The 24,032-nt window shown below is 44.7% G+C and overlaps 2 protein-coding genes across 3 annotated transcripts; one reads left to right on the top strand and one right to left on the bottom strand.

Moving 5' to 3' along the window:
* Nucleotides 1-1,032: 1,032 nt before the first annotated feature.
* LOC129332077 (G patch domain-containing protein 4) lies at nucleotides 1,033-9,484 on the top strand. Of its 2 annotated transcripts, none has more exons than XM_054982891.1 (8): nucleotides 1,033-1,123; nucleotides 2,588-2,683; nucleotides 3,804-3,877; nucleotides 5,510-5,602; nucleotides 6,685-6,792; nucleotides 7,873-7,982; nucleotides 8,174-8,224; nucleotides 8,805-9,484. In XM_054982891.1, exons 2-8 carry the CDS (start codon nucleotides 2,602-2,604, stop codon nucleotides 9,115-9,117), a joined length of 831 nt encoding a protein of 276 aa, XP_054838866.1. In that variant the 5' UTR covers nucleotides 1,033-1,123; nucleotides 2,588-2,601; the 3' UTR covers nucleotides 9,118-9,484. The 2 variants fall into 2 exon arrangements, with proteins under 2 accessions (XP_054838866.1, XP_054838855.1); XM_054982880.1 differs by having other exon boundaries at nucleotides 1,038-1,123; nucleotides 2,532-2,683.
* A 549-nt stretch (nucleotides 9,485-10,033) lies between these two features.
* On the bottom strand, nucleotides 10,034-20,011 carry NAXE (NAD(P)HX epimerase). The gene is made up of 6 exons (XM_054974122.1): nucleotides 19,728-20,011; nucleotides 16,629-16,737; nucleotides 16,078-16,188; nucleotides 13,239-13,352; nucleotides 12,212-12,359; nucleotides 10,034-10,725 (listed from the first exon to the last, which is right to left on the bottom strand). The coding sequence occupies exons 1-6, from the start codon at nucleotides 19,940-19,942 to the stop codon at nucleotides 10,523-10,525; spliced, it is 900 nt and encodes a 299-aa protein (XP_054830097.1). The 5' UTR covers nucleotides 19,943-20,011; the 3' UTR covers nucleotides 10,034-10,522.
* Nucleotides 20,012-24,032: the final 4,021 nt, after the last annotated feature.

Raw genomic sequence — 24,032 nt, 5'->3', positions numbered from 1 at the left:
GGAAGTTGCCACAGAAGATGGGTTCCTAAAAAGGAGCCCAACATTTGAGCCGTCTTTACTGCCTGGAAAATCATTTTTCCCCTGAAGTGGCAACAGGTTTGATTCCGGGGGTTCTGATGGGAGATGGGGGAAAACATCAGGGAGAGTGCGAAGGTGAGTTTTGTGTGTTTCTGGAGAGAAATAGAAAAATTCTAGATGGAAGAAGAAAGATTTGGGTAGCAGGGGAGCCTTGCAACAGATACCTAATAAAGTCCAACTTGATGGGGAGGGGGAGGTGTAAACTAAGCTCGTGTGTCCAAAGCCCTCTGCATGCGATCCAGACACAGTCAAGCACTTTGCAGTGCCACTGATTTCAGTGACAGAACTAAGCATTTGCTTATTTTTTTCTATTGAACCATCATCACTGTAACATTGGCACAGTTTCTTTGCTAAACTAAAGACGTCTCTTCATCTAGTCTAATGCACGTGCACACACTCTCTGAATTAAGCACACCATTTGTTTGTTTATGTCATGCATAGTCCACCTTTCTGAGATTCAAGGCGAATACCATAGTTTGAGATGAGTACAATCAGTATCAAGGGCATTTCCATAAACAACGCCATAGGATAAATAAATACAAATTTACAAAGACAGGCTGGGTTTTGTCATCTGCAAAAGAGCGGGGCGGGCGGGGACCATAAATATGCTTTTGCACCTGGAAAAAAAAACTAACTAAACCTCACACTTCTTGAAGTCTTAAAGTTCTGGTGTGCAGTTTTTAAACTTTGATTTAAAATAAATTTTAAAAGCGGGGGGACCTTTTTCTGTTCATCAGATATACAGCCTCGCTTTGCCAACCCTATTTGGAAGCGTCCCACTGGCTGAATTAAATTGGATTTACTCGCAAGTAAGTATGCACAGAAGCGCAGCCCTCCAGGAAGCTACAACCTTAGTCGGAACCCTTGCTTTTTTCATGATTGAATCTTGGCCACGCCTCCCCCAAGTACCCTGACAATCCTTTGTAGACCGGAAAAGGTGAAAAGTATTATTTCCGGTTAAGATGGCGGCCTCCAGGGCTCTCATGTGACTAGAAGAAAAGTGGAGGGTCTGCAGGATCCAAACTGGGCGCTTTTTAAAGGAATGGTAAGTTAAGTGCTATTGGTAGCCTGTGCTAGTGTCTTTGCAGTGAGGTTCTGAAATCACACAGGATTCTTCTGCAGGAATCGATGTTCAAAGATTTGTGGATTTTTGCAGATAACGTTGACATAGTAACACTTACTTAAACGAAATTTCAGACTTAAAGGGGGAGGGTATTGGTTAATAATATGCTTCCTCTTACTCTGAAACAAGGCAGAGAACAATGTCAGTAGGAGAGGGGAAAAGAAAATCTCAGGAAGGAAATAGAAAGTGGATAGTAAAGTAATTCAGATACAGGAAGGCATTTAAAGAAGACGTTAAAACAACCAAAACCGTTGCTGAGGTTCCTTAAAGGCTGACAAAACTGTGGCTTAAGTGGATGGGACTGACACCACCAAAACTCAGGTTATACCTCTATATTAATTAAAATAAATTTACAGGGGAAAGGAATTAACAGATATTAAAATGAAAGAATTGTAGAATCAAGGTGTAATAGAGTGTTCAAAATGATGAGTTGAAAGTTTACACCTGTGGCATACAATTTCACATTTTGTGGAACTATATAGTTATAATGTTGCATGGAATGTTATGGGACCAGCACATAAGCTTTTAAAAAAGAAATAGTCTGATATGGTTTTGCTCAGAAGTAATCTGGCGTGGCCAAAACTATTTGAGGATTGGGTTTTCCACTGGGTTTTTGACTGTGTGCACACTAATAACATCAATTTAAAGTGGATCCCAGTCCTTGTGAGTCATCATGCCTGAAGGTTTGATAAGCTTTCAACCTTCTTTGTTCTAATTTTTTAAAATACCATTTTCCAGCCAAAATTGGCTCCCAATTTAAAGACCATCACAGATGACATTAAATTGCAATACAGATGGTTTCTTGGCAAGGGAATTCTCAGTTGCAGTTGGATCCAGGAATACTAGAGGCTTCCATTGGAGTAACTGTGTTAGTCTGTGAAGAAAAATAAAACACTAGTCTAGTAATACCTTGAAGACTAACATTTATTTCAGTGTGAGCTTACCTGCTTGCTTCCTCCTCTCCTAGCAGTACCGTTAACAGCATCAGAAAGCAGGTAGGATATTATAAAAATGGAAAGCTGAGATTCTGAGGAAGCTCTACTCTGCAATGACCATACTCTGTTTTCTCTCTCTGTGTGTGATCTATACCATTCACTCTGCTCTGGTTGTGGATAGACCTTCTGTAACTGTTGAATATCAACCTTTCCAGATTGGCTACCCCATTTACAAAGAGAATGGGAATGTACTGAGGATTTTTTACAAGGGCAATATTCACCATCTGGTTTAATTAATGTGGAATCACTTGTGTAAGAATTTATAAAAGTGTATGTTAAAGCCATGTTGAACTAATATAATGTTCTCTTCACCTCTGAATGGTGGGTGATCTCAGGAGGTGAAATCTGGATCCCAAAGTCTTTAAAAATTAAGGTTCCGACTTGTGTCTAGACGTAGTTTCCATCATGAACAACTTTTCTCAGCAAAAGAAGAGCAAAGGCTTGACATTTGCAGAGAAGCAGTTGAAGAGACACGGCTGGAAAAAAGGTAGTGAAGCATTGCGTCTACTTACCATGCTTTCTTGTCCCTGGCCCTGGTAAATTCTGCTTCTGACTTTCTCCCTATTTTTGGCTTCTGGGGTGCCTTTTAAAATTTGATTAGTATGAATTGCTAACAGCATTGTTCCTCAGGGTTTGGCACCCTCTGCAAGGTTTCTGGAGGTTAAATCTCTATGTGGGGAATGGATGTATCTTGTCTCTAGTGCACATGTGAGTTAGTGCATGCTTATGAACACTAAGGCATCATGCAGTGTGCAGTTTTCTACTTTATATCCTGCAACTGTACTGGCTGTATTGGAAGCTCCAAAATCCATAGCAAGAGGAGAAAGAAAGTTATTTTATCTCTTGTTTTAACATTTGTTCATAAATCATATCTATGAAATAGATCTGTGTGCTTTCTCTTTTGTGCATTTTCCCCATATTGTTTAATTCCACATTTGCTAGCCATGGGGACGGAGCATGCAAATCTCTCACCCAGTCATTTTTCCAGCCGCTCTTATGGCTTCTGAAATTTTACTGGGCTGCAAAAACATGCATTTTGCATGTTTTTGCAAAATGGTCTAGAAGCTTGGTGTGGGGGTGTGTGTGATTAAAATTGAAGCTGAGACTACCAGAAACCCTTTTCTGCCATTCCTGTGACTTAATGTCACCTTTGGCTAAACCTTTTAAACACATCTTTGAAACCGAAAGGAGTAGAACCTTGACGGTTTTGATTGTTTTTGAATGAAGTTATATTATCTGAATTTTATAATGAATACCATGTTCTAAGGGGTGCCCCCCCTGTACTTGTTGGTATTGTTTCTCTTAAACTTTGCCCTGCTTCTAAGCAAGACTTGCACCAGTTGTAGACTTCTTTCCACTTATTACCAGTGAATATGGAGCTATATAAAGTGGAGAAAGGAAAAAGCGTTATGCTAGCATTTAGTTTTGCTAGAACTTATGAAATACATCTGATGCAGATAATGTTTTACTCTTCCAATAATGAATGCCAACCATTTGATTGGTTTACTTTCTGGATGCGAGAGCAGAGTTTAATAACCATCTGTCTCTTGCTGCTTTTTCTGTTTCCTTCTCCTGCCCCTTCATTCCTTTTGAAAATTGCTTTTTAGGTCAAGGACTGGGCAAGAAAGAGAACGGGATTTCTGAGGCCATCAAAGTCAAAGTGAAGTGTGACACTGCTGGGGTAAGCAGGGCAACAAACTTGAGGCTGGGGGTTTAGAGAGGTTCAGGGAAAGTTAAGCCTTCCCATACACATAAACACACATTATTATTATTAATTAAATCCATTTATAATCTGCTCTGTAGTCCGCAAGAGAGAACCTTGGAGCAGCTTTAGTTTTTATTTTAACGCATTTTTGTCCTATACTCTCAGTTTAAAAAGGTGGCAAGGGAACTGAAAGATTCATAGATATTAATAAGGGGAGGGGAGGGGAGGAGTAGATGCAAACAGCTCTCAAACAGCTCCTTCTGATATGGAGATCAGTTTGCTTCTGTAAAGGAAATCAGTTACTTTTTTATTTAGTAAAGATACATGAGACGTATCTTTACTAAATAAATGAGACATGTATCTTTACTAAATAAAGGCTTGTGAAAGCCATGGTGCAGTTTAGGGTGTTGGACTAGGATCTGGGAAATCCAGGGTTGAATCCCCATTCTGCCATGGTTTCAAGTGGGTAGCAATGTAGTAGAATGGCAAGATTTGGGTCCCGTAGCACCTTAAATATCAACTAGATCCAGGGTGTGAACTTTTGAGAGTCAAAGCTCCCTTCATCTCAAAAGCTCACACCCTGGAAATTTACTTGGTCTCTAAGGTGCTATGGGACCTGAATCTTGCCATTCTGCCATGGAATCTCACTGGGTGACCTTGGACCGGGCACTCTTTTGCATCCTAACCTACCTCACAGGATTGTTGTGAGAATAACATGGAAGAGGGGAGAATAATGTACTGGGCTCCTTGAAGGAAGGCAGAATAACAATTGAAAGAATAAGTTTTTTTTTAATTTGTGATGCACTTTATTAGTAGTTTGTGATTGTTGTAGAAGACGAAATAACCTTAATTAAAAGATTTTCTGGCTGCAGAATTCTGGTGTGACCATGAAACCGATTTAGATTTCCCTCATGTCTGCAGTGGATTTTCAAAAGCTAGTATGGAATACCTTTCTTGACAAAAATACAGATTACTCCAGAGTTCGAAAGTGAATGAGGAGAGGGCAGGAAGATGCTGTGTAGATATTCCTTCAGTTTAAGTTAGGGATTTATTTTTGAGGGGAGTGGGTTATTGATGACTTCTTGGCTTTAAGTCTGGCAGCACTTTAATGACCAACAAAATTTCCAGGGTATAAGCTCTCAAGAGTCAAGCTCCTTTATCTGACGAAGGGAGCTTGTTTTTTGAAAGCTTATACCTTGGATAATCTTGTTGCTGTTAACAGTGCCACGGGACTCAAATCCTACTGTTCTGGAGACTTGCAAGGCTACCCACCGGATGACTTCCTGCTGGCTACTGGGCCAGTGGGGTATAATAATTAGAATGTAAGGATCTGAAATGCGAGGACCTAATTATGGAGACCCAGGTTCAAATCTCTGTTCAGACACCGTAATTATGCTGGAATAAAAGATACCCTGCAGCCCTGGAGCTTACTGGGAGACTTAGGGCCATCTGCTCTAGCCGAATTCACAGAGTTATTCTGAGGATTAAATGGAAGGAGATTTGTGCATACAGCTGGCAGGGTGGGGATAGAGAAGGACGTCAAGTCTGTAAGAAGGATCGGGTGCTTGCAAACCACCAGCTGCAACTAATACTTCCTCCTCAACCCAGGTGGGTCACAATTCAGCCGAGCAGTTCACCTTCCATTGGTGGGATCACCTCTTCAACTCCTCTGCTGCTAATATTGCTGTCGAGGCTGGACAGGTAGGAGGCCATGACTCCTTCTCCTAAAGCAAGAGGCTTGAATTGGGCATATCCGTAGGACCTATCCAATCATGTGTGAAGCTATATATTGTCGAAGGCTTTCACGGCCGGAGAACAATGCTTGTTGTGGATTTTCCGGGCTGTATAGCCATAGTCTTGGCATTGCAGTTCCTGACGTTTCGCCAGCAGCTGTGGCTGGCATCTTCAGAGGTGTAGCACCAAAAGACAGAGATCTCTCAGTGTCACAGTGTGGAAGCTATTCAAATGTTCTCAATGCAGGATTAGCCAAGTTGGCATGCACAAAACCCAAAGAGAACAGCTAACATCACTTGGATTGTGGCGACAGCATAAAGGCAAATCCCCTCCCTCTGTGCTTGCCAGAGAGGGGTTGTTCCCTCCATTCTGCCTCGTTACTGCGTACCACTGACTCACATAGCTTTTTTGTCCACTTGGGTCTCACAACTCCAGGCATTGCTTTCTTGGTGTCAAGAGACTGCTGGAGGAAGAACAGCGTGAGGGAACATCTGTGTGTAAACAAAAGCACAGCCATTTTTTTCTTACTAGCTTGAAATACAAAACAGCTTAGTTGTTTGGCCTTGAATGTAACTGTGTGGAGAATGGCTCAGCAAGACAGCAGAAGCTGGTAAACAAAGGCAACTGATGGCAGCTAGATAAGGAGAAGAGAGAGTTTCACTTAGAGCTGAGAGAAGAGGGTAGGCTTTGCCATCAGAATATGCTTCGTCCCAGAAAGCACCAGGTATAAAAGATCCCCCCACACACAAACACACCCCCTTTTTCGGGTTGCCTCAGAATGTTTTTACTTGCTCAAAACTCTGTCCCCTTATTTCATGAAATAAAAGCTTTTCCTCTTTAAAGTTCTCCAAGTCTTTGTGTAATCATTGGGAAAAGCACCAAGGCATTTTTGCAACAGATGTGTGCCAGCACCTTCCACAGGTGGCTGGCTGGGTATAACCCCGAGGATAATTGTCAGTTGCTAATCCATTGATTTGGAAGTCACGCTGAATACAAATTTAAAAGGAAAGCCACCCTAAATTTCTCTTTTCTCTCCCCTCGCCCCTTAGGATGGTGTCAAGGTGAAACGGGTTTCTGAGCAGGATGGAGAGATAACAAATAAAAAGCCCCGTAAAGTGTCAGGGGGCAAGGACATGCTGTATGGCCGCTTTGTGAAGGTAATGGAACGTTGAGATATGAACTTGTACCATCTCTGAGGCTGGGTAAAGGGCCACAACTCAGTGGCAATGCACGTTCAGGAAGTCCCAGGCTCAGTCCCTGGTTGTATTTTAAGAATCTCAAGTAGCAAGGATGGGAGACTCTGTATCTGGAGAACTTCTGCCTGCCCCATCATATTCCTGATGCACTGACTTGTCATAAGGAGCTTCATGTGTTACTTTTAAGGAAGGGCTAATGCTCAAGAGACAGAGCAGATTTGACCTGCGGAAGGCCCTGGGCTCAGTCTTATTTCCAAAGAGGGTCTTGAGTAACATGGCTGAGAAAGACCCCCCCCCTCCTCTGGGCCTTGGAGAGCAGCCTGCAATACGAGGCTGGGCAGAGCCGTGGTCTTATCTCACTTTCCTTGCTTGCAGCATGCTTGTAATGCCATTTATTTCTGGGATGTAACCTGAGCTTTTAACTCATTCTTTTAATCTGGAAGTGCCAGGGATTGAACACCCGCAACCTTCTGCATGTAAAGCTGATGCTCTTCACCTGAGCCACGCCCCCTTCTGATGCTTTGGAAAACAGGATGTGAAATTTGGGTCTGTGTCCTGCTGCCTTTGTTTGGTTCTGTCATGTTAACCATAGAACCTAAGATTCTTTTTTGTTATTTTAGATCTGTTGGGGGAAATTGGGGTCTTTTCCAACACCCTGCATGTCCTCATCACTTCCTGTTAGTGCACAGCCCTTCCTGTGACTTACATGACGCTTATGGTCCCACATCAGGGAGAAAAGCGGGATATAAATAAAAATTAATAACAAGTATATTTGATCTTCCTTTTTTCCTCCCTCAGCTTCTCCTCTGGCCCCCTTCTGCTTTTTCTTCCACTCCCCTTGGTTCCCTTCCCTTTTGAACTCCATGCTCTTCTTTCTCTGGCTGTTGTTTCCATGTGCTCCAACTTCTAGTTCATGCTCTTCTTACCGAGTTAGGAAAAAGATCCTGAAGTCCAGGTTTGCACGCTGCTACTTGATTTTGCCTGGGCTGAGGCGTTGGTGATTGTATCTGATTTCGGAGGCTGTTTTTTGCTTTCTTCCAGGCAGCCACATTGACGTCTGGCAATGAGGAGCCCTTGAAGCCTGCTTCTTCTTCTTCTGACAGCAGTGAAGAGGATGAGGAGGAAAAACTGGACCTGTCCACTGCTAGGAGGTGAAAAGGGGGAATAGAGGGCTTCACCCAGGTGTGCTTGGTTGGGAATATGCATTTGGTTGGGTTCAACTGGAACAGAACACCAAATTACCTTGAGAGTATAGCCAACGTTTAGAAGAGGCTGAATGAGTTATTTTATGTCACTCTTACCTAGGTGCAGGTTCGTTCCTTAACTTCCTTCTCTCTTGCAGGCTCACAGATGAAGAACTGGTACAAGCTTGTGGGGGACGTACAGCACATAAGTGAGTGGTCACTTGGAATATCCACAACTTGAGAATTTCTCAAATTTAGTGGTACGACCAGAATGCATTTACACTCGCATCTGGATTTGTTAGCAGGGGGTATGGGGTAAGGCTAAGTTCCCTCCCAGAACTTGTAGGTAGCTACTGGCTCAGCATCCCAATTTACTGGTGTGAACTTCACCTACCTCTATGCAGCTGCTTTGGGAAGTCTTTGGCTCCTGCAAGGATAGACAGAGAGCAGAAGCACAAGCAGCGTCTGAAAACTAGGCAATCCTAGCCTGTAAGCCGTGTCCAGTTGCTGACTGTGGGCATGGAGGCAGAATTTTGCAGTCCTTCAGAATTCAATGAAACATCGATCTCCTATCTGTTACCATTACCTTAGTATTTCATATACACTGTTATCATGAGAACTTCCCTGTTAGGCCTAGTATTACCCCCAAATTCTAGATGGAAGGGCTTTAAGCTATCTAGTGAGTCTGTACCACACTTGGAACTTGGGATAGCCTTCCTTTAGCCTTTGTTCTACATGAGCAGTATGTGAATGTTTTCCAATTTCGTTTTCCCCGCTCTTTTTTTCCAGAGGGGCTCGCCATGGCTTGACTATGAGTGCAAAATTGGCTCGCCTGGAAGAGCAAGAAAAAGCTTTCTTAGCCAGCTACAACAGGCAGGACGGAGCACCCGAGGCCAACTTGAATTGCAGCAGCAAAACCAAGAGAATGAATCCAACCAAGAAAAAGAAGCGGAAGAAAGCCAGAGAGAGAGACCTGGAGGATGCAGTTTGTGAGGATGTGAGGGCTGCAGGAGAAGAGGACCCTTTGGAAGACCAAGAGGAGGAGGAGAAAGCCAAGAAGAGGAAGAAGAAACATAAAAGGAGGCAGAAGAATGGAGAATGAAATGCTGCCCAGGGAAACTGCAAGAGCCTCATGGTGGTGATGCTGAAATTGCTAGTAGGGGGAGGGAAGTCTCACAGTGCAGAGAGGGGTAGGTGTGCAGGTTGCAGGCACGAAACAGTAGTGCGCTCTCTCCTGATTCCTGGTGGATCTCATATCCTATGTTTGTTCTGGGAACAGTTTTTTAGTAGTTAGTTGTTAAGAGTTTTGGTAAATTATAGTTGGTGCCTTGATCGCTCCATCCTTGGGGAAAGACTCTTAATTGAAAAATTACTTTTAATGGGGGAGAGGACATCAAGACGTTTCTGCAACAGCAGAAAAAATTGAGATGGATAACCAGTAGGAAATAAATACTAGAGAAGAGATGAAGTGTAGGTGTGTGGTTCACTATTTGCTTAAAAGCTGCTTGTTATCCCCCCCCCTTCATGCACAGAAGTCCACGGCTTCGATCCACTACAGGATTTCCACCATTGGAAGTTAACCTCTCTTTCCCCCTCTCACTGCACACCCTGGAAAAGCTGTTGCTGGGGAAGAGCCCCCCCTCCCTAAACAGTGTTAATGGAAGGAGTTGCGGAACACCTCCCTCTGCCATGGATCTAAGCTCAGGGCTTCATACTCAAAAGTTCAATTGTTGGGCATAGATTTGATCATCCAAAGGACCTACAAAGGTTGGGTTCAGTCCAAAGCTTCCTTGGCCATTCCATGCTATATATGAAAATGATGCCACAAGTCGATAACATATAGGGTTATATCCTATAGAATCCATTCCATTCAGGGTGGCACTTCCCTCTGCTGTGAAGAACCTTCTTCTAAGTCCACCATCGCACCAGAAGAGCCCTTGTGGCAAATGTAGATGCTGCCATTTAGGTGATCACATCTTCAGGAGCATAACCTACACTGGTTACTGAACAAGCCAAGACAAATTCCTTACCTTTTTATTGAAGGGAAAACAACAACAAAAAAGACCCTTAGTTAATAACAGAGGACATGCGCTGAGGATGTTTGAAACCTAGCAACAAGTTTCTTCCTTGTGTAGGTTTGAAAAACAGGCCCAAAGAGTACATTGTAAGAGGCACTGAAAAGGGAGAAGAGCGTCTAGGTGAGAGTCTCTTCTCAGCCAAGGATCCTTACCCCAAGGTGACTTATAGAAATGAGTGAGATGCTGATATGCTTAAAAGGAACTTTTGGATCTAGCGCTAAAACTATTTCTTACTTCCCAAAGGACGAATGCCCTTTCAACAGCTGTAGGAACCATAGCAGCCCATGAAGCCTGCCAGATAACTCTGCCTAACAAGCTTCCTTCCCTTGGCTTCTGTTTCCAGCCCCAAACACCCCAAGCCAGCTTCATTCCTGAGCACCAAGACTGCTTCCGGCAGGGACCTCTAATCCGGACAGCAGCCCCCGTCCACTAGGATAGCTGCAGCACACAATCCGTCTCTGGGTACGGGGGGAGGTTCAGCGAGTACTTCTTCTGTAGCGCCAATGGCACAAACCTACCACCGAGAAAATGGTAGCGGCCGGTGAACTGCTTTGCTGCTTTCTTTGGCGCGGTGAGAGAAATCAGCATGTCAGGCTGGATCCCGTCAGGATTGCCCTTCTCCACATCCCATCCTGAAAATAAAGATGCAAATGATCTGAACACAGAAGCCAGCAAGAGACGGAAACGCCCTTTGGAAGCTCTGCAAAGCCCTTCAGCTCATAATGCTTTCTGTTCTGTTTACAGTTCTGATGGAAAAAACCCCACACATTTTAACTCTTGCTTTTTCTCTCCAATGGTTTACACAACACACAAGTGGCTTACATTACGGTTCACCCTCCGTCCTTTTGTCCAAACCACCACCCTGTGAGGGAGGTTAGGCTGGGAGGATGTTACTGTCCCAAAGCCACCCAGCAAGATTCCACGGCGGAATGGAGATTCGAACCTGGGTCTCCCAGATGTTAGTCTGGCATTCTAAACACTACAACATATTGGTTCCAGGTACTCTTGAAGCTTATCATACCGAATCATATCATTGGTCCATCGAGGTGTCTACTCAAAACTGCAGCAGGCTCAAGTGGAAGTCTTTCACATCTCCTACTACTTGCATAATCCTTTGAACCTGAGAGACCAGGGGCTGAACCTGATACCTTCTGCATGCCAAGCGGCTGCCCTACCATTGAGACACTAGCTCCCCCCCCACCCCCCGCCCCAGCACAATACCCAAATAGGTCAATATTATCTCTTCAAACCAGGGATTTTCTGGTTCGTAGCTAAATGCCCCACTATCACTGTTTTGGGTGGTATAAGATTAAAAATCAAGTAACAGCAAACCAACAACGGAAGTAAGGACCATGTTTAAGACTACAGCCTAAGCTGCCCAATCTATATGAGTAAAAAGGTCCCTACAAAGGTTATTTCTGCTTCAGTGCATATGTCAATTTGCTCTTCCCTACTCAGTCATCGCTACCAGATTACTCTCAGAAGCATCCCCAGTCCAGAGAAGTCATTGGGGTGGGGGACGTCTTTGCCATCTGACCTTGGTGATCTTTATCCCTGGAGATGATCAAGGTTTTTTTTAGATACTGCTTTCCAATAAGGCGGATTCAAAAAACATCTACCTAAAATACTGTATTAACCCAAGTAGTGGAAGTTCCAGGGAAAAAAAGAAGCCTTGATCTAGGACTCTTAAAATTCAAGTATTTTAAAGCACAAACTTTATTAGAACCACAGAAAATAATTCTACGGAATTTATGCTAATTGCAAACGCTTGGATCCTATGAACAGGTTCCATGTGTGTCAGATACTGGAAGAGGAAGCATGGCCTGTTGCAGAGGCTATCGAGCACATATGGAACTCGTTCATTTTTCCATTTCCCCCCACAATATTCTCTTTTAAAAATAGTGTATTCAATGACTCCATTCCACAGACAAAAACATTTTCCTCAACAAAAGACGTTCCTCATGCGAGTGGAAAGCTCAGCTGGCAGAATGTAAGCCATAATATATTTAAAAAATCATTCTTGTTAACAGTCCTAGGTAAAGTTTCTGTAAACATGATTCTGTAAAATCACCTCACATCGCAGTTGAAAGCCAGTGCCCCCCCCCACCCCAAACTCACCAGATGGGATATCAATGCTCACGATGGGAACGGTGACTTCCTCCAAAGTACCCAAGATTGTACCAAAGGGTTCCCGCACAGCACCTTGAAAGCTGAACCCAAAAATGGCGTCTACCACAAGGCCATAGACCTCATCAATCAAAGCAGCCTGTCAAGCAAATGAAAGCCAGCAAGTTAGAGCAGTGGGCGCCACGGTGCCCACCCACATCTTTCCTGGCGTGTACCAAGTGTTTTTAGAAAGTGAGTGGGGCTTTTGCCCAGCAAGACTTCTGATTGCCTGTGCATATTTATAAAAATGTGTTGGCAGCAACTGCCACCACAGCACAAGGATCTTCATTGTGTGACTGAAAGTAAGCTGTGGCAGCCATTTTGAAGCTTGCTTGCACCGCCTCCTGCAGCAGCCATTTTGAGGCTGCGCCCACCATGATGCCATCAGAATTCCAAAGGTGCCCATAAGCTTAAAAAGGTTGGGGGGCCCTGGGTTAGCTGATTACACAGAAGGCATGTGTGGTACAAAAGATAACATATGCAAAGATAAGGTGCAGAAGTCTTCAGTAAAAGAACCCTGAATCAAAGGAAGGCAGGAAATATTTTTTTTTACTGTATTTGTATATTACCAAATTGAAAACAAAAGTCCCCCCAAGGCACAGACCTGATTATCACTATTCCCAGTTATAACAGAAGGGGATCCATCTTTGCAAAAGATCATTGCGTGAAATAATAAAATCATCATAATGATCCATATCATATATACAGCATTTACCAGAGTTCAAAGCACTTCCCACTCACTGGTTGCAGTGATCCATACAACAACCTTGTAAGGTAGATAAATAGCATCACCACATTACAAACTGGAAGCCAGAACTGGCAGATGGTGGCTTCTCACCAGGTGAATGCACAGAAGTGAGATTCAGACCAATAATTTCCCGACTTACAGCTCAACACTTAGTCATGGGGGCGGGGGCTACCACATCTCCTAGATGTAGGGAAAGCACACATTTTGTAGTTGAAGGGAAACTCTACTTACTTCTGATGGGAACTCGGAGAGAAAAGGTATGTCCATTTTCTGGCACTGGGTGGTTAAGCCTTCGAAGAGCGATTTGCTGGGGCGTTTGGGATAGTACAGTGTTGGCTCATAACCCTATAGGGAGACAATCCACAGATGTAATAGATAAGGCTTGTTAAATATTTGTATCCTGCTTTTCCCTTTGTGGTTCAAGGCAGCTTATGGTGCATTCCATTAAAGCTACAGTGCCTCCAATAAAAGCAGCTTCTGCATCACAGAAAATCCCATGCTTGCAGTTCTCAAATCACACAAAATGGCTCCAAATCACAACTTTACAAGATCCAGGTGTTTTCCGCACGTTACAGTACCCAATTACTAACAATATCCCGTTAGATACTTCTGTTAAGGTGTCCAGCCAAGCAACAGGGATATATGACGACTGCGTATGAAGACTTTATTAAGCTATTAAGGATAATAGTCAGGGGTTGATGTTTCCTCCCTGAATGTACCTGATCCATCCTGTGGCAGCAAATGCCGTAAATCAGTAAAGCTAGGTTAACTAATAAAGTCTGATTAAATATATTAACCTCTAAATGATCAAGGAAATGATTCGGTTTCGTTTTCCCGGCCATGTCGGACGTTCCTCTCCGCAGGTCCAGGGAGAACTGTCTGAGCAGCCTGACCGGGCGGTTGACCCGCGAGGGTTAACCCCCAGGACTCCCAGTGAGGGAGCCTGGATCCGGGGCGCCGTGGGAAGAACCCTCTGGAAGTAATGCAGGGGGTAAATTGCCCGCTTGCTCCAACGGAGGCCAGCAGATGCAATAAGCAGATTTAAGGTGAAGTCCTGTAAGTAAGCGAATCCCTTCTGATTTTTAAGCGTATGCGAAGGATCGGTGGGAATTGAAGCTAAAAAGGCGCAGACTTCTTCCCCTGCACCGAGTTTCGGAACTTAGTTGGCGCCCCCCCCCCTAAGATGGCGACGAGAAAGCAGAGCCCAGCAATCAGTAAATCGGTGATGGCGACGTTACAGGGGAAGGGGGAAACTTTGGAAGAGTTGGTGAGACGAGCAGTTTTCGATGCTGTGCAGCCCTTTGTAGCGAAACTAAATGAAATGGGGCAAAAGGTTGATTCAGTGGAGAGCGAGGTGAAAGCCATTAAAGAAACAGCGACCGGAGCAGAGCAGTCTGCGCACGAGAACGCAGTACTCATGAAAGCAACAAGTAAGGAAGTGAAGCTTTTGGAGAATCAAATAATAGGATTACAAGTGGACCGTGCCCAAACGGTATTGCGTCTTCAAAATGTAAAAGAGCAAAGTGAAAATTTAAAAGATTTGGTGTCTGGACTTTTGGCGCCATTCGCAAAGGCAACTAAAGAAGAGATAAAAAACGATATTTTGGAAGTCCGGCGGACATCTTCAAAGTATGCAATGAAGCGGCAGCTGCCTCGCAAGATTATTATTGACTTTTCATCTAAGAAGACTCGGGACACCATCTTAGACAATTCGTATAATGTGGACTTGGATTATTTGGGCAATAAGGTTAAAATATTGAAGGATGTTCCATTTTTGGCTCGTAAAAGAAGATTCAAGTATAAAGGACTTGCGGCTTTCTTGAGGAAATGTGATATAAAATATAAATGGCTGTTTCCAGAAGGCGTCTGGTTCAGATATAAAGATCAAACTTACAAGATCACATCGGACGCGCAGCTGACAGACTTTTTGTTCAACCATCAGGAGTTTCAGCAGGAAGAAAGTTCAAAATCTGAAGGGGAAAGTGGGGGGGGAGGAAAGAGCGGGCGCAGCTGCTCCAGCTGCGCAGAGAGAATTGAGACCGAGACGCAAGGGGGGGGGGGGGAGAAGTCCTGATCCTGAATATAATCTGTATTGTATAAGACCTACCAATCTGATAGCATATTAGAAAGTTAACTTTTAAGAAAAATTGCAGTATGCAGGGAATACAAGACATGTAGTGTAGTGTTTGTTGTTTGTATGTTGATTTTCCCTTTTCCCAGTTCTCCCTTCCCCCTTTCCCCCCCCTCCCCTTTATACTTTTGTAGTCTTCTGTAGTTTTTTTATGTTAGATATTAAAAAATAAAAAAACTTTCACATAAATGATCAAGGAAATGTTCTGTTATTTTTAATGCATGCTTTAGCAGAAACCAGATGGCATGTGCCATCTTCAATGAGGGACCCCCCATGCCCTTTTCTCTCACTCCTAACAACATTAGATTTATATACCGACCTTCAGGACAACTTAATGCCCACTCAAGCGGTTTACAAAGTATGTCATTATTATCCCCACAACAAAAAACCCTGTGAGGTGGGTGGGGCTGAGAGAGCTAGAAGCTGTGACTGACCCAAGGTCACCCAGCTGGCTTCAAGTGGAGGAGTGGGGAATCAAACCCCGGCTCTCCAGATTAGCGTCCTGCCGCTCTTAACCACTACACCAAACTGTTTACAGGGGAAATGCCTCCCTTGTAGCTTGTTGCTACATAGCTGGAAACCAAATATGACATTTCTCCCACAAGCTACTGCTTATTCAATAGTTCATTTCAATTTTATCTGCAAATTCAAATTAAAGCTCGTGGCATGAAGGCGCTGAGTTTTCTGTAATGGTGACTACTCTACTAGTAGTGTTTAGTAGTGTTCACTCTTTAACAAGCCACTGATTCAAAAGCAGAAGGAAACACATGTTCACTACCAACATTGCCACAGCTACGTAAAAGGAGCATATATCATACTAGCCATATCCACAGGTGAGAAAGAAATAATCCTGCATTGGAATATAAACACACACCAGGAAGAAACATGCAAACATGACCTGAACACGCATCAAAAGGAAAAATGGATGAGAATACTCACAAACATTTTTAGGTGCCGGGCGCAAACCAGCCCATCTCCTCCGTTGTTTCCAGGACCGCACACAATCAACACAGCTGGCTGGCTGGCAGTGAAGGAGCTGGCTGGGTAGGCCTGGGTTGGAAAACAGTAGAGAGGCGCTGTGCTGAGTGAAAACACAAAACCACTGGGGCTTACTACGCTATAACTGCACAGAAAACCCAAAACTGCAAGACTTCCATGTCATAAGAATCTTCACTTACTTGTAACAAAAAAACCTCCCAAGCTTCTAGCCTTTGACTTCAAAGCTTAGGGAAGGCCTGGTGAAGACCAGGTAGCTAAATATGGTATACATTGGTGATTGTGGTGTGGTGGGGACCCAGTAATGGTGAGATTTGAACTTCCAGTTTCTTAACTATGATGTTACATTTAGGGGGAAAATCTTCATTTAGGAAAAATATCCAGTTGGGTCTTTGCAACATCAAAGAATCAGGAATTTTGCAGTACACTCTAGGGCATGGCTGTGGTTTTAAACATTGCTACCTTCTTGTGCTGGCAGATACCATTTTACTTACCTTGGCAATGGCTGTGGCACAGCTCAATCCAGCCAGCTCCATCAGCTGGTCGACGCTGAATTTATACTCCTCAAAGAGTGCCTGATCAATTGCTTGGGCTTCCTTTTGGCTGCAGAGAAGACAGATTCATTTAGCTGTGTTGGTGTGTAGTAGAAGAGCAAGTTTCTGATCCAGTAGCACCTTAAAAAAACTAGATTCCCAGGATATGACCTTTCGAAATTCAGAGCTGTAAGAAAAGTCTTCAAGGAAGGCTACCACCCCATCATAAAAAGTTTTGTTTAAAAAAACCTCAATTTAAAAATCAGTACAAAAACCTTCACTGAAACAAAGAAAATTAAATTCTCAAATTAATACTATCAAATTGGGTTTGTGGTCTACTGATTAGAGTACACAACTATGCACAAGGAGGTCCAGATTTTTAAAAGACCACTTGCCACAAAATATGCTGCATGAACTTTGGTCAGTCACTCATTCATACCTTATCCTTCCTCAAAGGGTTGTTGTGAAGATAAAAAGGGAGAGACATGTGTGCTATCCTGAATGCTAAAGGGCAGGATTTAAAAAATGTTCTATGCTTTTATTATCTCCTAGCCTTTTCCAACACCTTCTGAAATAAAAGTAGCTTTTAGCATGTGCAAATAAATTAATACAGGGCTAAATATCCTGTTAACCACAGGTCGAAGATAGGGAAATGACGGAAGCCCTTCAGCAGATATACTTCAATGGTCTTTCTTTATATTATGACATGTACAATCGAGCCCCAACTCAAAATTCAGAGTTGATTAAGAGTTCCTCTACTATTCATCTGGCTACATCTCCATTGCTTCCCTTGTCTTGTAGACTGAGAATCTGAACGCTTACAGCTTAACAGACGAGGCCCTGCTGCATGACATGTCACCTGCTTGCAACACAGGAGGTCCCAGGTTCAATCCCAGTGAAAGGATTTCACGAAGCAGAGGTGGAAGAAAACCCCTCTCTGCCCCAGACCCTGAAGAGCTGCTGCCAGTCACAGTAGACAGTACTGCACAATGTTCTGCCTTGGTAGAAGGCAGGTTCATATGCCCTTTACTAAAACCACAGACGCCACATCACAAATCCATTTTGAGAAGTCACGCCCTTAGGCCCAAATGCCGCCCCCCCATCACAAAGATACTTAAGGATGATGTATTGTCGAAGGCTTTCACGGCCGGAGAACGATGGTTGTTGTGGGTTTTCCGGGCTGTATTGCCGTGGTCTTGGCATTGTAGTTCCTGACGTTTCGCCAGCAGCTGTGGCTGGCATCTTCAGAGGTGTAGCACCAAAAGTCTTTTGGTGCTACACCTCTGAAGATGCCAGCCACAGCTGCTGGCGAAACGTCAGGAACTACAATGCCAAGACCACGGCAATACAGCCCGGAAAACCCACAACAACCATACTTAAGGATGAATTCAAAGTTTTCTTCTGTTAGCAGAATTACTTCCATGGGTGGAAAGGGGGGTGGGGATATTTGCCAATTTACTGCTTCCACAACAGACATCCAACCTACTCCTGATTCAAGAACAGCATTTCAGGGAAGAAATAAGAGAAGCAAAGGAAAGCGAGAAACAAGAAGGCTCTATCCCAGCCCTCTGGATCCAAAGCATTTGTGCACTGCCTAAATTGTGTTCTTGGTAACTAGATACGCAAGGACTGGTTGCAGTTACAGTGACAAAGAAAGTATGCTTTATGCACATTCAGTGGTGCTGTATTGGTACATTATACCTTACAAGCTTCAGCCACGTACTGGGGGTGGTTTTTATTACCTCTTAGCTGCGTCTGTAAACATCATTTATTTTATTTATATTTCTAATCAGCCTTTTCCATTGAGACTAAGTGCATATAGGGTTGCCAACTCCAGGTGGGGAAATTCCTGGAGATTGGAGGTAGGGTAAAATTTGGGAAAGGAGAGGAACCTGACGAAGGTATAATGCCATAGAGTCCACTCTCTAAAGCAGCCATTTTCTCCAGGGGTATTGATCTCTGCAGTCTGGAGATCAGCTGTAATTTCAGGAAGTCTCAAGGTATCAAAAGGAGGCTGGCAACTCCATAACCTTCCTCTATAGCCCCCCTCCCCCAATTCTCTTTTCAACACCATTTCCCAACAGCCTTGAGAACTGCTGAAAAAAATGCTCCAAGCCTCTCTAGAGCCGGGGCTCCCTAACCTGGCTTTATCATGTCACAGCATGTGCCACATCAAAGCGTGCTTCAGAACATGTGCAGAGAGCTTTTCACATATCCCAGGTAGTAAGCGCAGGCTAATAATTCACGGCAAGGAAGAGCATTCTGAGGGGAGATAGGAACACTGGCCTTTGCGAGGTCAAGTGTGTGCCAGTATGTGCATTAAGGACAACAAAGGGTTTTTTCAGATTCTCACACTTCATGACATGACACCCGAGGCAGGCATGGGGGCTCAGGCACACCTTTTTCACAATGAATTCCTCATCCTGTTCTTCCAGAATCCCTCTTTGCAAAATGCTGAAAAGCTGTCACTTGCCCTTCCTGCCTTCTCTTCCCCAAGATATGGCTTCCTGATCCCTGGCACCTCTTCGCAATTCAGTGTATTTTTACCTCCCACACTCCCGGTACCTCTGAACCCCAGCAGCTCTTTTCCACCTGGGACTCTAGCCTCCCTGGGAGACCCAGGTTCGATTCCCCACTCCGACACGGAAGCTTGCAGACCAGTCACATATTCTCAGCCTAACAAGGTATCTGAAGAGGTGAGCCATGGCTCACCAAAGCTCATACCCTACCATAAATTTTGTTCTGTCTTATAGGTGCTACTGGACTCTTGCTCTTTTCTACTGACAAGGTTGTTGTGAGGAAAAAACGGAAGAGAGTGATGTAAGCCGCTTTAGGTCCCCATTGAGGAGTAACGCGGGATATAAATAAAGCAAAAAAATATTTTTAAATAGTTTAATCCTGCGCTTGCGTCCCCACCCCCTAGAGACATGCCAGAGCCCCCGCAGCTCTTTCTTCCCCACAGTTCAGCCCCTTCCCCGCCTCCCATTTCTCTCGCCACCCTCCAGCAAACCTCCCCGGCCGCGCTCTTCGGCGGCTCCCCGCCGCGCCCGGCCCTCCTACCCGAGGTACTTGACCCCCTGCGCGGGCGCCGCGCTCTGCATGGCGGCTGCGCCCGGCTGGCGGTGGCCTGCCCGCGAAGGAAGAGGCGGCCAGCGCCCGGCCGGGCAGGAGCCTGCGAGAGCCGCTGGCCTGAGCCTCCAGCCCACGGAGGAGGAGGAGGAGGAGGAGGAAACCAGCAGGCCGAGTCCCAGCAGAGCGCGCCGCAGCCCGGACATTCGGCGATGGCGCTGCGCTTCTCCTCTCCAAGCGCGGCGGGCAGGGCGCACGGAGCAGGCGGGGCTCGCCACGCGCGGGGCGGGTCTGGGTGCCCGGAGGAGGGCCCGACGGAGCAATCCGGCTCAGTCCTGCCCTTCTACACCCTGGAGGTTTGGGAGGTGGAGCCTGGGGCGGGACCTCGGAAGGGTATCGTGTCAGCGGCCACCTTCGAAAATACCCATTTTTTTTCCCGGGGAACTCATCTGTCGAGCTTGGAGATCGGTTGTAATTCCGGGAGATCTCCAGCCACCACCTGGACGTGGGCTGCGCGAATCAACCCTCCCCCTTTCTGAAATCCCGGCGCCTTCAGGTCCAGCAGCTTCAGCCCCGGCACCTATTTTGTGCTTTCCTGGAACTCACCAAATCTGTAGGGTGCTTCTCTCATTTGCAACAGAAAGATTTGCACTGAGTAATCCGCCTTGGATCTCAGTGAGAAAAGCAGATAAACAAACAAACAAACAAACAAATGCTTTTAAACATATTCATGGCAGAGGAGATGTCTATTCGGGCTCTTGGCCTTCATGACCGAATGGAACTTCCATGTTTACAGGCAGTGTACCTCTGCATACCTACTGATGGCAGACAGGCATCAGGGAAGAAGGCAGTTGCTTCTTCTTGGAGGTTCCCCAGCAACATCTGGTGGATTGCTGACTGTTGAAGACTGAGGGTTGTGGGCCTGGATTACACAAACTAATCAAGCAAGGCTTTTCTTACATTCTTATGAACCACGGCTAGCCAAATGCAGTGGGCCTTTGAATGGCAGGTGCTGCTGGGGAGGGCTGTGGCATTTGTGTCTTGCTTGTGGGGCTTCCCAGAAGCACCTGGCCAGCCCCTCTTGGAAACCCGATACTGGACTAGATGTATTTTTAGGTGGTGGTGTGTTGGTCTTCAGTAGAACAGCGTACACTCTGAAAATCTTGTTGGTGTAAGGTGCCACTGGAAGAAAATGCTGCTGGACTAGATGCAGGGCTTTTTTTCAGCGGGAACGCGGTGGAACGAAGTTCCGGCACCTCTTAAAAATGGTCACATGGCCAGTGGCCCCACCCTCTGATCTCCATACAGAGGGGAGTTTAGATTGCCCTCTGCGCCACCAGCCATGTGACCATTTTCATCGAGGGCAATTTAAACTTTTTTTAAAAAAAAAACTTGTTCCAGCTGACCCAAAGTGACGTCATTGTGTGGTCTTGAGTTCCACCACCTCTTTTCCCAGAAAAAAAGCCCTGACTAGATGTATTTTCACAGCCTGATCCTGGAGAACTTTCTTACTTTAGCTGCATTTGCTGACACATTCATCCTTGTCTTTTCTTTTTTCCTTCTGTTGACATTTCCAGATCGCTCACCAGTCCATCCACACAGGCAGTCTTCAGACAAAAAAATGGGAGATCAACTGAAAAGGAAGAGAAAGGAACAGGAGGCCGAACCAGCGCTCTTTCTGCCTGCAACCAGGCAGCCCTCTGGCTACAGCAGCGCCTCGTTCTACAACCTCAGCAGTCTTCCATCTTCCACAGAATCCACCAGCTCTTCAGAGTTTGAATATAGTAGTCCTTCAGAATCCTCCAGTTTTTTAGATGATACCAGTGCAGCCCACTCCGAACGCAGCAGCGCCTCCCTTTCTTTGGAGTCGGTGGTCAGCTCCTCGGTACGCACCAAGCCTTCTGCGGGCAGCAGCGCCAACACTGAATATTGCTTAAGTGTTGAAAGCGGGCCTACCCTCGAGAAGCACAGCCAGGTAGCTTCTGGAGATGCCAGTTCCCTTGGGCACAGCTCAGGCATTGTCGTTTCTGACTCCCTGAGTCTTAGTTGGGATGGAGGCTCCGCTGCTACCTGGCCCACCAGTCCTCATCCCTCTGGAACTGCGAGCCCAAATGACGGCCACAACCCCATTCTGTCAAGTCCTGCAAGCTCTCTGGTCTCTGGACCCTCAGAACTGCCACAGAGAGCCAACCGCTCAGACTCTATGAGCCAGTTATCCTCAGAGGACGAAAGCGATGTTGGAGGCCCTGTCAGATTTGTGGTTTATTCCCCACAAATAACACTGAAGGATTGGAGAGGAGACTGCAGTTGCTGGCAAGAAAAAAAGAAGCTACTGTAAAGAGTCTAAGTTTGCTCTCAAGAAGGCCCCCTGAATTTAACAGGGTTAGTTTGAAGGTTAGAGGCTTGAGGCAGAAAGACTGCAGGCCTTGTCCTTCGTAGAACATAGTTTAAAGGTAATGTAGTAAAAATGTCAGGATTTGGGTCCAGTTGCACCTTAAAAGTCCAGCAAGGCTTGCAGTGTGTGAGCTTTTGAGAGTCAGAGCTCCCTTCCGAGACAAGAAGGCTTTGACTCTCAAAAGCTTCCACCCTGAAAATCTTGAGCCGCTGGACTCAAATCCTGCTGTTCTACTGCAGACCAACACAGCTAACCACCTAGAACGATCTTCATGGGAGTAAAATGTCTTTGAAATGTATATCATGTTCTGCATCACAGAATTTAGATCTTTAGGGATTCAGTTGTAAAATTAAGAATTTCTGTTTGGATCAGTGTCCAGATATGTAAGAACAATAAGCAATATGACTTATCTGAAGGACATTGCCACGGATTTTCCAGAAACATCAACTGTAGCTGCCAGTTAGAAGTTTCCAGGACATGGGAAGTAATTGCCCATGCTGTTTTTTTGACAGAACGTACATTTTTAAAAATGTGTACAATAAGAAATGTAACATACAATCTATTTCATGATTTTTATAAATCTTGACTGGAAAAATCACATACCAGCTGAAAGTAATCAATGTGTTAGATGGTTTCAGTCTAAGGAGATTGACTGTAGACTAATTGCTTGTATTACATTCAGATATAATTTAAAATTGGATTTCTGTAAAGGCTGTGAAAAAATATAATTAAATAATTTATTTTTAAAATCCTTTTTATTTTAAAAACATGGATCTAACCACCCAGATGTCCTTTATTGCTTCATTTCCATACAAACAGGCAATTTAAAAAATCTACCCCATGTTTAATATTTGGAGCCAGGTGAATTTGCTTCAGGAGACAGATCCATTTTGTTATCCTCCTGAGTAAATATATTCAGTTTTTTCAGCTTGTCCTGTCCTCAGAGGATATGCATATTATCTTTGGAGTCATTCTCAGAATTTTCTCTATTAAATTGTAGTGGTCACAATTGAACACAGTCCTTTGTTCTGCATCAGGGATCCCCAATGCGGTGCCCTTGGGCACAGTTGTGCCTACCAAGTGTTTTTAGAAAGTGGGTGGGGACTTATGGGGCTTTTGCCAAGCATGAGTTCTGATTGGCCATTGGAGATTTGATTGGCTGTGCAGATTTTTAAAAACATTGCTTTAGCAGAACCTGCCTCCACAGCATAAGGATCTTCGCAGTGTGACTGAAGTTAAGCTGTGGCATCCATTTTGTAGTTCACACTGCCTCCTGCAGCAGCCATTTTGTTGCTGCACCCACCGCATTGTTAGAATTCCAAATGTGCCCACAGGCTCAAAAAGGTTGAGGACCCCTGCTCTACATGATGTCTGAGTATTGCTGTAGTAAGTTCCTGAATCTTCTGGTCATATAAAAAAACTTAAATTGGAGGTTTGAGCACATACTAACCTAGAAATTTTCCTGGTTCTTTGACATTTGTCAGTTGATAAGCAATGCTCATCTGTCCGATGTGTGTTATGTGCTGTCAAGTCACCTCTGACCTGTGGCGACCCTATGAATGGAAGACCTCCAAAATGTCCTATCATTAACAGACTTGCTCAGGTCCTGCAAACTGCAGGATGTGGCTTCTTTTATTGAGTCAAGCCATCTCATTTTAGGTCTTCCTCTTTTCCTACTGCCTTCCACTTTTCCCAGCATTATTGACTTTTCCAGAGAATCCTGTCTTCTCATGATGAGACCAAAGTTCGATAGCCTGATCTGTCCTAAAACCCTTTAAGTTCCCCTGCTTTGGTGTTTTTGTCTTGAGGTAGGCAGAGAAGAAAAACTTTCAACAAGGAGGGCTAAATGGGAGATGGCGACAGCTGTTTCATGTGTTTGGAATTAAACTGCTTCCAGTCAG

The sequence above is a fragment of the Eublepharis macularius genome, chromosome 1 (assembly GCF_028583425.1).
Source record: "Eublepharis macularius isolate TG4126 chromosome 1, MPM_Emac_v1.0, whole genome shotgun sequence".
In the NCBI taxonomy this organism is placed as follows: Eukaryota; Metazoa; Chordata; class Lepidosauria; order Squamata; family Eublepharidae; genus Eublepharis; species Eublepharis macularius.
This window is presented reverse-complemented; position numbering and strand designations above follow the sequence as displayed.